This window comes from Rhinoderma darwinii, chromosome 11 (genome assembly GCF_050947455.1).
Source record: "Rhinoderma darwinii isolate aRhiDar2 chromosome 11, aRhiDar2.hap1, whole genome shotgun sequence".
NCBI classification, from domain to species: domain Eukaryota; kingdom Metazoa; phylum Chordata; class Amphibia; order Anura; family Rhinodermatidae; genus Rhinoderma; species Rhinoderma darwinii.
This window is the reverse complement of record NC_134697.1, coordinates 4,895,032-4,907,165: the sequence shown is the minus strand read 5'-3', so window position 1 is coordinate 4,907,165 and position 12,134 is coordinate 4,895,032. Positions and strand designations below refer to the sequence as shown.

At 48.0% G+C, this 12,134-nt stretch overlaps 1 protein-coding gene across 4 annotated transcripts in view; it reads left to right on the top strand.

Annotated features, from left to right (window-relative positions):
- Window positions 1-1,651: 1,651 nt before the first annotated feature.
- Window positions 1,652-12,134, top strand: part of VTI1A (vesicle transport through interaction with t-SNAREs 1A) — a 329,342-nt gene continuing 318,859 nt past the window's right edge. Inside the window, exons 1-3 of one of the 4 annotated variants that reach the window (XM_075842769.1) lie at window positions 1,652-1,971; window positions 2,902-2,960; window positions 6,089-6,199. In XM_075842769.1, the coding sequence (XP_075698884.1) occupies window positions 1,878-1,971; window positions 2,902-2,960; window positions 6,089-6,199 (264 nt within the window). In that variant the 5' untranslated portion in view covers window positions 1,652-1,877. The remainder of the gene's footprint in view (window positions 1,972-2,901; window positions 2,961-6,088; window positions 6,200-12,134) is intronic. The other 3 variants (XM_075842767.1, XM_075842771.1, XM_075842768.1) reach the window with 3 other exon arrangements.

Sequence of the window (12,134 nt, the reverse complement as noted above, 5' to 3'; positions counted from 1 at the left end):
CCTAGAGGCGTCCCAGAGTATACAAAAGACTCAGGCAGATAGAAGACGTTCTGCCAACCCCTTGTTTGTGGTCGGGGATCTGGTGTGGCTGTCTTCAAAAAAATTGCGTCTTAAAGTTCCGTCCAAAAAATTTGCTCCCCGGTTTATAGGGCCGTACAAGGTCATTGAGGTCCTTAACCTTGTCTCCTTCCGGCTGGAGTTACCCCCGTCTTTTCGAATACACGATGTCTTTCATGCCTCCCTCCTGAAACGCTGCTCCCCGTCCTTGGCTACCTCGAGGAAACCTCCTGTCCCCGTTCTCACCCCTGAGGGGGTAGAATTCGAGGTGGCCAAGATTGTGGACAGCAGGATGGTCCAAGGCTCCCTCCAGTACCTGGTCCATTGGAGAGGATACGGGCCTGAGGAGAGGACTTGGGTACCCGCCCGGGATGTTCACGCTGGGGTATTGCTCAGGAGGTTCCATCTTCGGTTCCCCAATAAGCCAGGTCCACCTAGAAAGGGTCCAGTGGCCCCTCATAAAAGGGGGGTACTGTAAAGGATATGCCAGACACAGCTTCTGTGTCGACGCCCGTGGTTAATCAGTCTGCACCTTCTCCTAGGTCTGATAGAGTGACTCGATCTGCTACCACTCAGGCTGGTAGGCTGAGGAGTGGGAGAACCTATCACAGACTGGCCAGACGGTTCTAGCTCCCGCCCTTAGTCTATTTATACCTTCATTTCCTGCTTTTCATTTGCCTGTGATTCTCTCCTGTTTCCTGGGTCTGCTGCTGCTTGTTGTATTGACCTCAGCTTCCTATCGACCCTGGCTTACTGACTACTCTTCTGCTCTGCTTTTGGTACCTTGTACACTCCTGGTTTGACTCGGCTCGTTCACTACTCTTGTTGCTCACGGTGTTGCCATGGGCAACTTCCCCATTTCCCTTAGCTTCTGTGTACTCTTGTCTGTTTGTCTGTCGTGCACTTATTGAGCGTAGGAACCGTCGCCCAGTTGTACGCCGTCGCCTAGAACGGGCCGTGCAAGTAGGCAGGAACTGAGTGGCGGGTAGATTAGGGCTCACCTGTCTGTCTCCTTACCCCGTCATTACAGTCAGATAATTATTCACTGGAAGTAATTGATGAATGCTCCTACTGAATAACAGCAAGCAGAGATCTTTAAAACCATGAGGAGTTAATACAGAAAGGATATTGGAAAGATGTATAACTTTTAATTATCAAAAAAAATAACATAAGTTTGCTAAAGTGGACATGCCCTTTATTTTCGGCTCTAAATGCAGTTTTTCCTATTGAAATCAATGGAGGAAGAGCCGCGAGCTGACTGGTTGTGTGGTAAATGGCGCTGGGGTTGATTCACTTCAGCCTTATGATCACACAGTCCTGGCTGGGACCAGTTCACATCATTTATGTAAATTCCACATGGCAACCAATCAGATTCCAGCTCTCATCTATCTAAGGCAGGCCTGAAAAATGGAAGCAGGTCCCTTATGGGTTACACTGGAAATCGGTTGCTATGGGTGTTAACCAGAACAACCAATCAGCTTACAGATTTAATTTCTCTAATTGGAAAATAAAACAAAGAAAGACATGATTGGTTGCTACGGCTCCAGCCTATTACACTGTTACGTCATGGAGCCAGGCAGCAGCTGTTCGCATTATTTATTGATCACAGCGCAGATGACCGGCAGGTCGCAGGTCGGATTTTCGTCACCAGTGGGTGAGACTACACTCCAGCGCCCTACTACTAGAAGTAAAGCAGCTATCTGTTGCTAGGGAAAAGCTGGTTGCTAAGGGCGCCGGGGAGCGCTAAATTGGAGGACCGGCGGAAGTGGTTGGAGAGGAGACTTCCGGTTGTCACTCTACTGTCTTCTAGCTGGATAAACATGTCTGCCGAGTTCCAGGGTTATGAGCAGGACTATGGAGTCCTCACAGCCGAGATCACCAGCAGGATCGGGAAGATCCCCAAGCTGTTAGGAGGTGAGAGGCCCGCAGCCAGCACGGGAAAGTTATGAAGATGTAGGGGTGTCTGTAACTGTGGGGGTTCCTGTGAGGATGTTGGGGGTTCCTGTGAGGATGTTGGGGATGACTGTGAGGATGTTGGGGGTTCCTGTGAGGATGCTGGGGTGTCTGTGAGGATGTTGGGGGTTCCTGTGAGGATGCTCGGGATGACTGTGAGGATGCTGGGGATGACTGAGGATGTTGGGGGTTCCTGTGAGGATGTTGGGGAAGACTGAGAGGATGCTGGGGGTTCCTGTGAGGATGCTGGGGATGACTGAGGATGTTGGGGGTTCCTGTGAGGATGTTGGGGATGTCTGTGAGGATGCGAGGGGTGTCTGTGTGGATGTTGGGGATGACTGTGAGGATGCTGGGGATGACTGAGGATGTTGGGGGTTCCTGTGAGGATGTTGGGGATGTCTGTGAGGATGCGGGGGGTGTCTGTGAGGATGCGAGGGGTGTCTGTGAGGATGCGGGGGGGGTCCTGTGAGGGTGTTTGGGGGTGACTGTGAGGGTGTTGGGGTGTCTGTGAGGCTTTGTGGGTGACTGGGGGTAATTGTTAAACTCTTGAGGTGCCTGTGAGTATCTAGTGGAGTGTGTGGGGGCACATGTATGATCGCTGTTAAGGGGGGTCTCTCTGTGTGACTACAGTAATGATTGATCCTCAGGGGGGGGGGGGGTGTTTGACTGTGGGGGGTGGCGAGTTTATGTTCGGGGGCTACGGTGGAGGTGACAATACCGGACAGATCTGGGTAGAAGGTGTAATAGGAGCCTATTATACGGGTTGTGGGGTTGGCACTCGGGGTGGTAATTCACGGTGCAGCAGTAGTAGGCTGTAGTGTAATACATTATTATTAGTACTAATAGTCTGAGTATGGAGGATGCGCTGATCACTGCGTGTTTCTGTTACAGAGGAGAAGAAGCAGGTGGTGATGAATGTGGAGAAGCAGCTGGAGGAGGCCAAGGAGCTGGTACGTATATCACGGAGGAGGACCCGGGGCTTACATTTATTATATATCGCCATCGTCCTCCGTCCACTGTTATAAGGAGGGTCACGTCTTCTGTGCCTATTGATTATTCACGTGCAGAAAGTAAGTGCACCCGCAGACATTGCTCATAATGGAAATCCTGGGGATTGTTTGGCCTCTAGCTGTTCTGACACTACAACTCCCAGCATGCTCTGTCAGCTGTTGGTGCATGCTGGGAGTTTTGGGTTCCCCACATCTGGAGAGCTACAGGCTGCACATCTGGAGTGATAGATATATATATATATATATATATATATATATATATATATATATATATATATAAAATGGGTTTTCAACCTGAATATTTTAATTCTCTGACAATAAGCAGAGATCTTGAAAATTATGAGGAAGGAAATGCAAAATATATAGACAGTTGCAGAACTTTCATTATACGAGGATTTTCTGGGACTGGTTGCTCACATTGGGGATACTGGCTCTACAACTCAGACGAGCGTGTGGGCTGCGTACTTGTAACGATGCGATGGTTAAAGGGGCGTTCCCAGACTGGACAATAATCACCCACTGTTCACTAAAATGGGGCTCTCCTCCTGGCGGCACGGTCTCTGTGAGGAGGAGCGCGCACGCTGCCGCTTCATTCAAAGGTTATAGGACTGACGGGGATGGCAGAGTGCTGCGCTCCGCGGTGTCCGTCAGTCCCATAGACGTTGAATGAGGTGGCGCCGCACATGCTCTTCCTGCGCTCCATTCAAGCTCCTCCTTACTGTGGGGGGTGCAGTGAGGAGGAACAGGGGGCTCGAGACCCTCGTTGTAGTGATCCGTGGTGGTCCCACCGATCAGACACTTATCACATATCCTGTGGATAGATCCGTTCTGGGATTAACCCCTTTAAGGTTTTGGTCTTTTAGCTTTGCTGTTCCTGTGGGTATAAACATGGAGAGCACCAAGATCTGCCTCTCCAGTGATATTATATATTGAGTGTATTCAGCTTTCCTGGAATCCTGAACAGCATATCTATAGCCAGATCTCCACATCCCCTCCCCCTTCACCTGCAGGCTACATACTACGTCTATGGCATGAAGTAATGTAATCTGCAGTGAGAGGGGGAGGGGACATGATGACTGACTGCATCGCTCCTGTAGTGACAGTGTATCAGTGAATTATTAGTATTCCTCAGTGGGGATTGTAGTTTTGAATCCTGACTTCTTGCAGCGTGTGACGGGGTCCATTTAGACATTGCGATGCGTTTTTTTTTTATCGTGATTTGGTGCATTTTTGATGGGGTTGTGCCCCCCCCCCCCTTACTGGAAAATGCACCAAAATCCGCAGTAGAAAACCCGTAATATTAAGTGACGCTTTTTTGACCTGCGCATTTTCCTGCGTTTATCTGCGGTTTTTGTGCAGATTTTTTGCATCAAATTCTGCAACGTGTGCATGAGGCCTGAGGGTGGATTCAGAGGTTGAGGCGCGGTTAAAGCCGCATAAAAAGACGCATTTGATGCGTTTTTATTAACACCCTCAACTGCAATATCTGAATCCGTCCTTAGGCCCCGTGCACACGACCGTATTTTCATCTATCCGTAAATGGGGATCCGCAGTCATCCGTAACTTATCTGCATATATGGAACGGTATCCGCAAATACGGTCCGCATTGCATCCATATTTTATCCGTATAGAAGGATCCGTAAAAAAAGAGGGAGGCTGCAAATGATGTCACCAACATGTGGCATAGCAACGCTTCCGTAAATACAGGCGGTTTCCAGATGCACATCCGTAGCTGTCCGTATATACGGAAGCGCCCATAGGCTTCGATGGGAGAGTCCGTGCCGTAATTCCAGACAAGAATAACTGTTTTTCATCACGGACACCAATCCGTAAAAATACTGGAAGGTGTTGAATGGCCTCGTTTGTCAGTTGTGACGCTTTAGGCTCCGCTGACATTTGCGTCGGGACTCTGTTCGTGGATTTCGTCGGAGCTTTCAGCCGGGAAAACATGAACGAAACCCAAACTGAAACAAATGGAAACCATAGGAGTCACCATTGATTTCAGTGGTGACGGATCCCGTCCAACCCGATGGAACCCACGAACTGAGTCCCGATGCAGATCTGAACAGAGCCTAAGAGAGGGCGAGCGGGTCCAGTGCACAACTCTGAGCGCACTTCTTACGGTTGTCGTCCATGTCCCCGCTATTATGCACCAAAAATATACTGGCGCGAGTTTGTTTTTCACTTCCCAAAACAATATTTAAAAACAAAAATCGGACACGTTGCATTTCTTTGTGATTTAGTTTATTGCCATTTGCTAGATCTCTGCTTGCTGTTGGTGAAAGGAAACATTCTTGCACAAATTTAAAATGTCTCACTGCTGAGGGTTTGTAAGGGTATGTTCACACGGCTTTCGGCCCGAAAAAACGGAAGCGGAACGCCTCCAAACATCTGCCCATTGCATCCGACGGGGCGTTTTTTTTACGTGGCCATTTTGTAAAAACGGCACGTAAAAAGACGCCCCATAAAAAGAAGTGCATGTCACTTCTTGAGCCGTTTTTCATTGACCCTATAGAAAAACCGCTCCAAAAACGCCGCTGAAAATCAGGAGCTGTTTTCCCTTGATAACCGCTCAGTATTTTCATCCGTTTTTTGCTAAGCGTGTGAACAGAGCCTTACAATTGTTTCCAGTTTAGACAATCCCCTGTGAGATAAACACAGCCACAGTACACATCTCTCTCTCCTCTCCTGATCATTATAATAGTTTGCTACAATGTATCAGCGCAGGTGTAAAAGTCCTGGCTGTTTTTGGCCCTGTTCACACCTGCGTCGACGCAGTGGCAGATTTGTCTCGTGACTGATATCGACGTACCGCATTGACTTTCAATCTGTTGTGGTTCCGTTTAGGTGTTTGTCATTTTGACGGTACAAATAGCGCTGGATGCCCCAAATTTAAGACCGTTCCTTTAATACAGGGACCCAGAGAAGGGTTGGGATAGGACCTATGGGCATTATAGTGTGTGTTCTACCCGGCTGCCATTATACAGCAAGCACATGAATGACGTAGCGATATCTAGAGGCTGCCGTAAAGCAGAACCGCCCTCACCCAACCATTTCTATCCTGACAGCTGGAGCAAATGGACCTGGAAGTGCGGGAGATCCCGGCCCAGAGCCGAGCAGTGTACAGCAGCCGCATGAGGAGCTACAAGCAGGAGATGAGCAAGCTGGAGGCCGACTTTGTGAGTCAAACCCATGTGAAATATTGTCCGTGCTCGTGTTGTTGTATTCCTGCCTTATACAGAGGCTTTAATGGGCGTCATGACTTATACAACCAATTGTTTCTTTTTGCTCCATGCATCAAAATATAAAATGCTTACGAATAGCCTTCACTTAAGTCTGCTGTTATGTGTATACAGCTCCTATAAAGACCTACATGTCTCCATGGTTACAGACTACAAAATAGACCCGTGTAGTCTGATCCTGCCGTCATGTGTTCGTCCGCTCCCTCAAACCTGCATACAGTAGAGGAGGAGGCAGTAAGGGGGAAGTATCTGCAGGATCAGACTACACAGGGTTTGTTTGTAGTCTGTAACCATGGCGACAGAGGCCTGCACAGGAGCTGCAGAAACAAAATGATAGGAGTTGCTTCATTTTTAATTTTTTTTTAAATTCCAGATGCATTAGAGAAGTAAATGAACGCTAGCAGGGAACATTTTATGTTGTAAGAACTTTACTTACATTCTATGAAGGTCTTTGAGGGTCACCTGGTCTTCTGTAAAAAAAAAGGTTTAAAGGGGTTCTCTTGTATTGACAACCCCCTTTTAATAGAAGCTCGCCCAGTATTCATCTGATCGCAGTCGGTCCGCCTTTTTTAACCCCCAATTAGTATCATCAGGGGAACTGTATCTGCCCCCCGCAGGGGAAATGTGGCATTGCAAGCCGGCCATTCAAATGGATGCATGGAAAAGCCTGGTCCACCAGAGCAAGGGATTAGGGGGCCTGAGCATGTGACCACCCGCTAAGGCTTCTATATAATTTATGAGAGGACCCCTTTAAGCAATGTACGCTGTATGTGTCTTGGGTTGGGAAACCTGCCTCAGTCTGGATGCTCTGCGGGCGCTCCCACACATGAAAATACTCACCGCTTAAAAACACGTTTTAATTGTTAAAGCAACATGGACGAACATCAATTTGCATACAAAACGCATACGAGTTTGCCATACGTTTTTTTTGTCTGCGCTATACATTACCGGCACATGTGAATACACCCTAATAATGCATATAGAAAGGAGGGAAGAGCAGGCGACCCCGTGGTATAAAGTCTCATAGCACAGAGTGCCACCTAGTGGAAAAGTGCCGCAAAAAGAAGAAAATAATACCAAGCGCAGAGGGAATAATCTCACACGTTTCTGTCAGTTTTTTTTGTTTTGTTTTTTTGCTGCGATTATGAAAATTATGGGAAAAACTTCCTTTGGTCTGAGAATTAACCTCTTCTTTGCAGTGATAAGATTCCTCTTTTATGTCTCCGTGCAGAGAAAACAGAAGAGATCAATTCTGGCACTTAGCGGTAGTGAGGGATCGGGGAGTGTATTTGGAAGTTTGGTCCTGGGAGATAATCCTTCCCTTCTTTCCTTATTTTGCTCTTTTTTTTTTTCCCCCTTTTTTTTTTTTTTTTTCTCCAAACATTAATAAAAATATAAACTGAAAAATAAGCGTTGTACCGGCCTGCGTTACCTGGAGGACTGTGCGTCCCATGCTGCAGAGCGTTGTACCGGCCTGCGTTACCTGGACGGCTGTGCGTCCCATGCTGCAGAGCGTTGTACCGGCCTGCGTTACCTGGAGGGCTGTGCGTCCCATGCTGCAGAGCGTTGTACCGGCCTGCGTTACCTGGAGGGCTGTGCGTCCCATGCTGCAGAGCGTTGTACCGGCCTGCGTTACCTGGAGGGCTGTGCGTCCCATGCTCCAGAGCGTTGTACCGGCCTGTGTTACCTGGAGGACTGTGCGTCCCATGCTCCAGAGCGTTGTACCGGCCTGTGTTACCTGGAGGACTGTGCGTCCCATGCTCCAGAGCGTTGTACCGGCCTGCGTTACCTGGAGGGCTGGGCCAAACCACTCCTTCTTATTTTACCCTACGTCGTCCTCCTTTGTGAAGTCTTTGAATATTCTATTCCGCTATTTCTTCGTTATCTTGGATACCTACACGGGTATGAAATTCTGCAATCTAGTGATGTAGGGGGAGTCACCCAGCTTTCCGTGGACCCTGATCAGCTTATAGATCTGTACTGTTATATAGAGATGTGCACAGTCTGAGAAACAACACACCGGGCGGCAGCTGCAAACTCGTTTTTTTTTCTCTTTCTCTTTTTCTTTCTTTCCTCGCTGAAAGTCCACAGTGAGGGGATGTTCACACGGAGTGTTTTCAGGCTTATTTCGGGGAGTTTACGCCTCGAAAAACGGCTGAAAAATCGGAAGCCGAACGCCTCCAAACATCTGGCCTTTGATTTCAATGGGAAATACGTCGTTCTGTTCTGACTGCGTTCTTTTTTTTGTGCCTCATTTTCGGAAAACAGCGCGTATAAAAAATGGCCGCGAAAAAGTGCATGTCACTTCTTGAGCCGTTTTTCATTGACTCTATAGAAAAACAGCTCCAAAAACTGCCGTAAAAATCGCGAGTTTGATTAAAAAACGACTGAAAATCATTAGCTGTTTTCCCTTGAAAACCGCTCCGTATTTTCAGCCGTTTTTGAGTTTGCGCGTGCACATACCCTCAGGGCTTTCAGACAAACAAGTGCAAAACGTCCGAGTTTCACCCGTCTGGGACAAGTTTTCACGGATCCCCATAGACTTGAGTTTATCGAGGGATCCATGAAAACAGAAGATAACAGGACAGGTTCTATTTTTCAACGGACCCTTCACATAGTTCCGGTAAAACAACGTCTGTGTGAACAGCGCCAATTAAATATATGCGTCTGTGTGACGGCCGTTGTTTTAACGTCTGTCACGCGGACGCATTCTAAGCTCGTGTGAATAAGCCCTAAGTCTACCTCGTGTGGATTTACCTTTGTCCCCCTCCCTTTTCTAGGTCCAGGCTGGCACCGGCTGGCGCTGCAGGGGAGATGTGGTATTGCTTGGCGTCCATGTACGGCATGAAATGTGCAGCGATGTAATACATGATCGCCCCCCATGTGTCTGGATACAGCCGCTGCCATTCTCCCACTTGGTGAGACCCCCACCCATGACACATGTAATAGAAAAGACCAGGAAACCCCTTTAAAAACTCCGAAAAGTTTTTGTTATTTTCTCCTGAAAACAGTTGGAACCAAATAGCATTTTCTGATAATATTGAAGCGCATTGTCCTCCGAAACCTAAAAACCCCAAATTCCGTCCACTTTCTATAAAGTTATTTTGTCGTTTTTTTTTGTAAAAAGTGCCCGCTAATAACGCTGCGACAGGACTGATCACCCCTCTGAAGTCGTGCGGCATCCGATCGTGTAACTAGGTAGATTTGCTTTTCCGGACTCTGAGAAAGCTGAATGACCCCTCATACGATGTGTTCTCTTCCAGAAATGATCAGAACTAAGAACCGGCTGAATAGAATTTGATGATGAAGGACGTTGTGGATTTCTTCTTCGTTCAGGGGTTGGGGGGGGATCTTGTTTTTGTAAACCCAGGGCAGTATAACAATTCTGAGGAGGGGATTCTGTGGATCTTTGTCCTATTAAACGAGAGATTATTGCATAGGGCAGATAAGGCAGAGGATTTATAGTAGTATGACCGCAGTACACCGCTTTGGCCTCTAGGTGGCAATGTCGCTGTGCTTTTCTGTGACTTTTTCGCCGTATTCTTATTATTTGCCGATGACTAAATCTTACTGTCTGATGAATTATAGATTTCTGCTGGGATTTGCTTTCCTATATTGGCTGCAGAGACGGTGCTCAATGTTTTATTAACCATCCCAATGCAACTGTCAGCCTATTAGAGCGATCCAGTGGACCCTGCGTGGAGGGATAAGCCAGAACGCGTCTGTTTCCTCAAATTGTCCTCCCAGCTGTTTATTGCTGGGCTTTTTCTTGATGAGGGGTTTTATTTTAAGCTAAATCTGCGGCGATTTCTAAATTAACGTCAGATTAGAATTGTGGCATTTGGGAACATGAAATGTTTCATTGTGAATGGATTGGGTTTTGTAAAGGTAAATGTGTGAAGGTAATGAATGGATTTCCCTTATTGTGTTCTGCTGTGCGGTGATAACGGTGTAATCTACGGCGCGGCGTCCAGACCTCGCCAGTCACATGTGAAGCTCAGCGATTTGTGGCTTAAGTGACATTAGAAGTTTCCTTTCAGCAATTAGACGCGTGCCAATACTTTCCAATGTTCCTCCCGGACCTCCTCCGACGGCGGCACAAACGTCGCTCATCTGCGACGTTTCCTTATTTACTCCCTTCCTCCTTCTATAAGAGTCCATTCTATCCGTCTCCAGGAAAGCTGGGTGATGACGGCATTGCCGCTATTACACAGGGACTGTCACCCGGATTTCCAAATGGAAATTCATTCTAGTAAAACCCGTCTGCGTCGCCCGTGTCACTGTTTTCCTGCGATCTGGATTTTTTTTATTTTTTTTTAAAACCCAAAAAAAAATCCAAAAATAAAAAGATGCTTCCGGTCAGAATTCTTCTTCTTCTTCTGTCCCGGCCGCCGGTTTACCCCTCGTGTGTCTCCAAGTTCCATTGTATCGTAGTGTCACATGACCGCGGCATTAGTGGCTCTCGCTGGACCTAAGTTGACTATGAACTTTGGCCTACAGCGATTGGGCGACGCGGTCACATGATCGTCATTATGGACATGGTGTCCCTGCGGCCTCGTCATCCCTGTATAGTCACGTGTGTGTGTGTGTATATTATTCTAGCCTAGATGCGGTGCCATAAAAAGGCGCCATAAGGTGGCACACCGAGTGCCCACAGCTCCGCAGTACAGAACCACATGGACATGAGGGCCCGGATACCGGCAGCTGGCCGTTGGGTCTTTACCAGCGATCTATGACCATAGAGCGTTCTGGCGGCAGCTTCTTCCTGTGGGGCCGAGGGGCAGACATTTCGCTTCATGCAGCTCTATTTTTTCATCCAAACGTCGGACTCCACCACGGATCTCATTGTAAGATAATGGGATGAGTCTGGTGCTGGTGGCATCTGTAACGGAAATTACGCTTTGCCAGATGCGTCGTTGTCTCTGTTTGTCAGACGACGGAAGTGAGGTCGTGGCGTGTTGGCCGATCCCGCTGAGATTGTCGGGTTAAGACGACTTTGATGGAATGTGTGATTTACTTGTAGACCTTTATCTGACAAGTTCTGTTCCGATGTCCCAAACTATCAACATCCCATCCAGACCCCGTTCACGTTGCGTTATTGCCTTCCTTCAGAGACCTCGGCATGCGCCGCTCATGCTGTTCTATACAGCGAAAAAACCTTTTACCAACCTCTGCCAAGAGGAGAACATTCGCCGGAGCGCGGCCAGTCTGCCTGGTCGGCCTCGAGGGTCATTGACACTCATGGCGGGTGCGCTCATATGCAGCAAATCCTCGTGTCACGTGCAGATTTATCCCGCCTGTCGTTACATCTGCGCAGTAAAGGGTTAATCCCTTGGTGATCCCCTGTAAACAACATGGACATGCTCTGGTTTCCATGCAGAAAATGTGTTTAAATCCTTTCCCCGTGGCTGGTTCTGTAATCCTACGGGTTTTCTGCTCTCTAATCCGCAGCATGTCTGTCCCGCGTGCCTTACGCGGTGTGAAGAGAACCTAAATTGTGCTCCTGAAAAGTGTTTTTTTTCAGTTTGGTACCAAAAAAAACCCACATATAAGGCCTTGTTCACACCGTGCAGATTTGCGGCAGATTTTCATGGTGGTTTTTTTTTTTTTTTTTTTTTTAAGCCACAGTCAGAATTGGATCCAGGACAGCAGACCTATAAGGCCCCGTGCGCACGAACGTGCTTTTGCGGCCGCATTTCCCCCGAAAATCCACGGGAGTATTGCGGCCCCATTCATTCCTATGCACACGACCGTGGTTTCCATGGCCCAGGAGCCCGGACCGCAGAAATAACGGACATGTCTTATTACGGCCGTGTTCATAGGAAATAATGGACGCTGCCATGTGCACGGGCGGCTCGCGGGTGTCACTCCG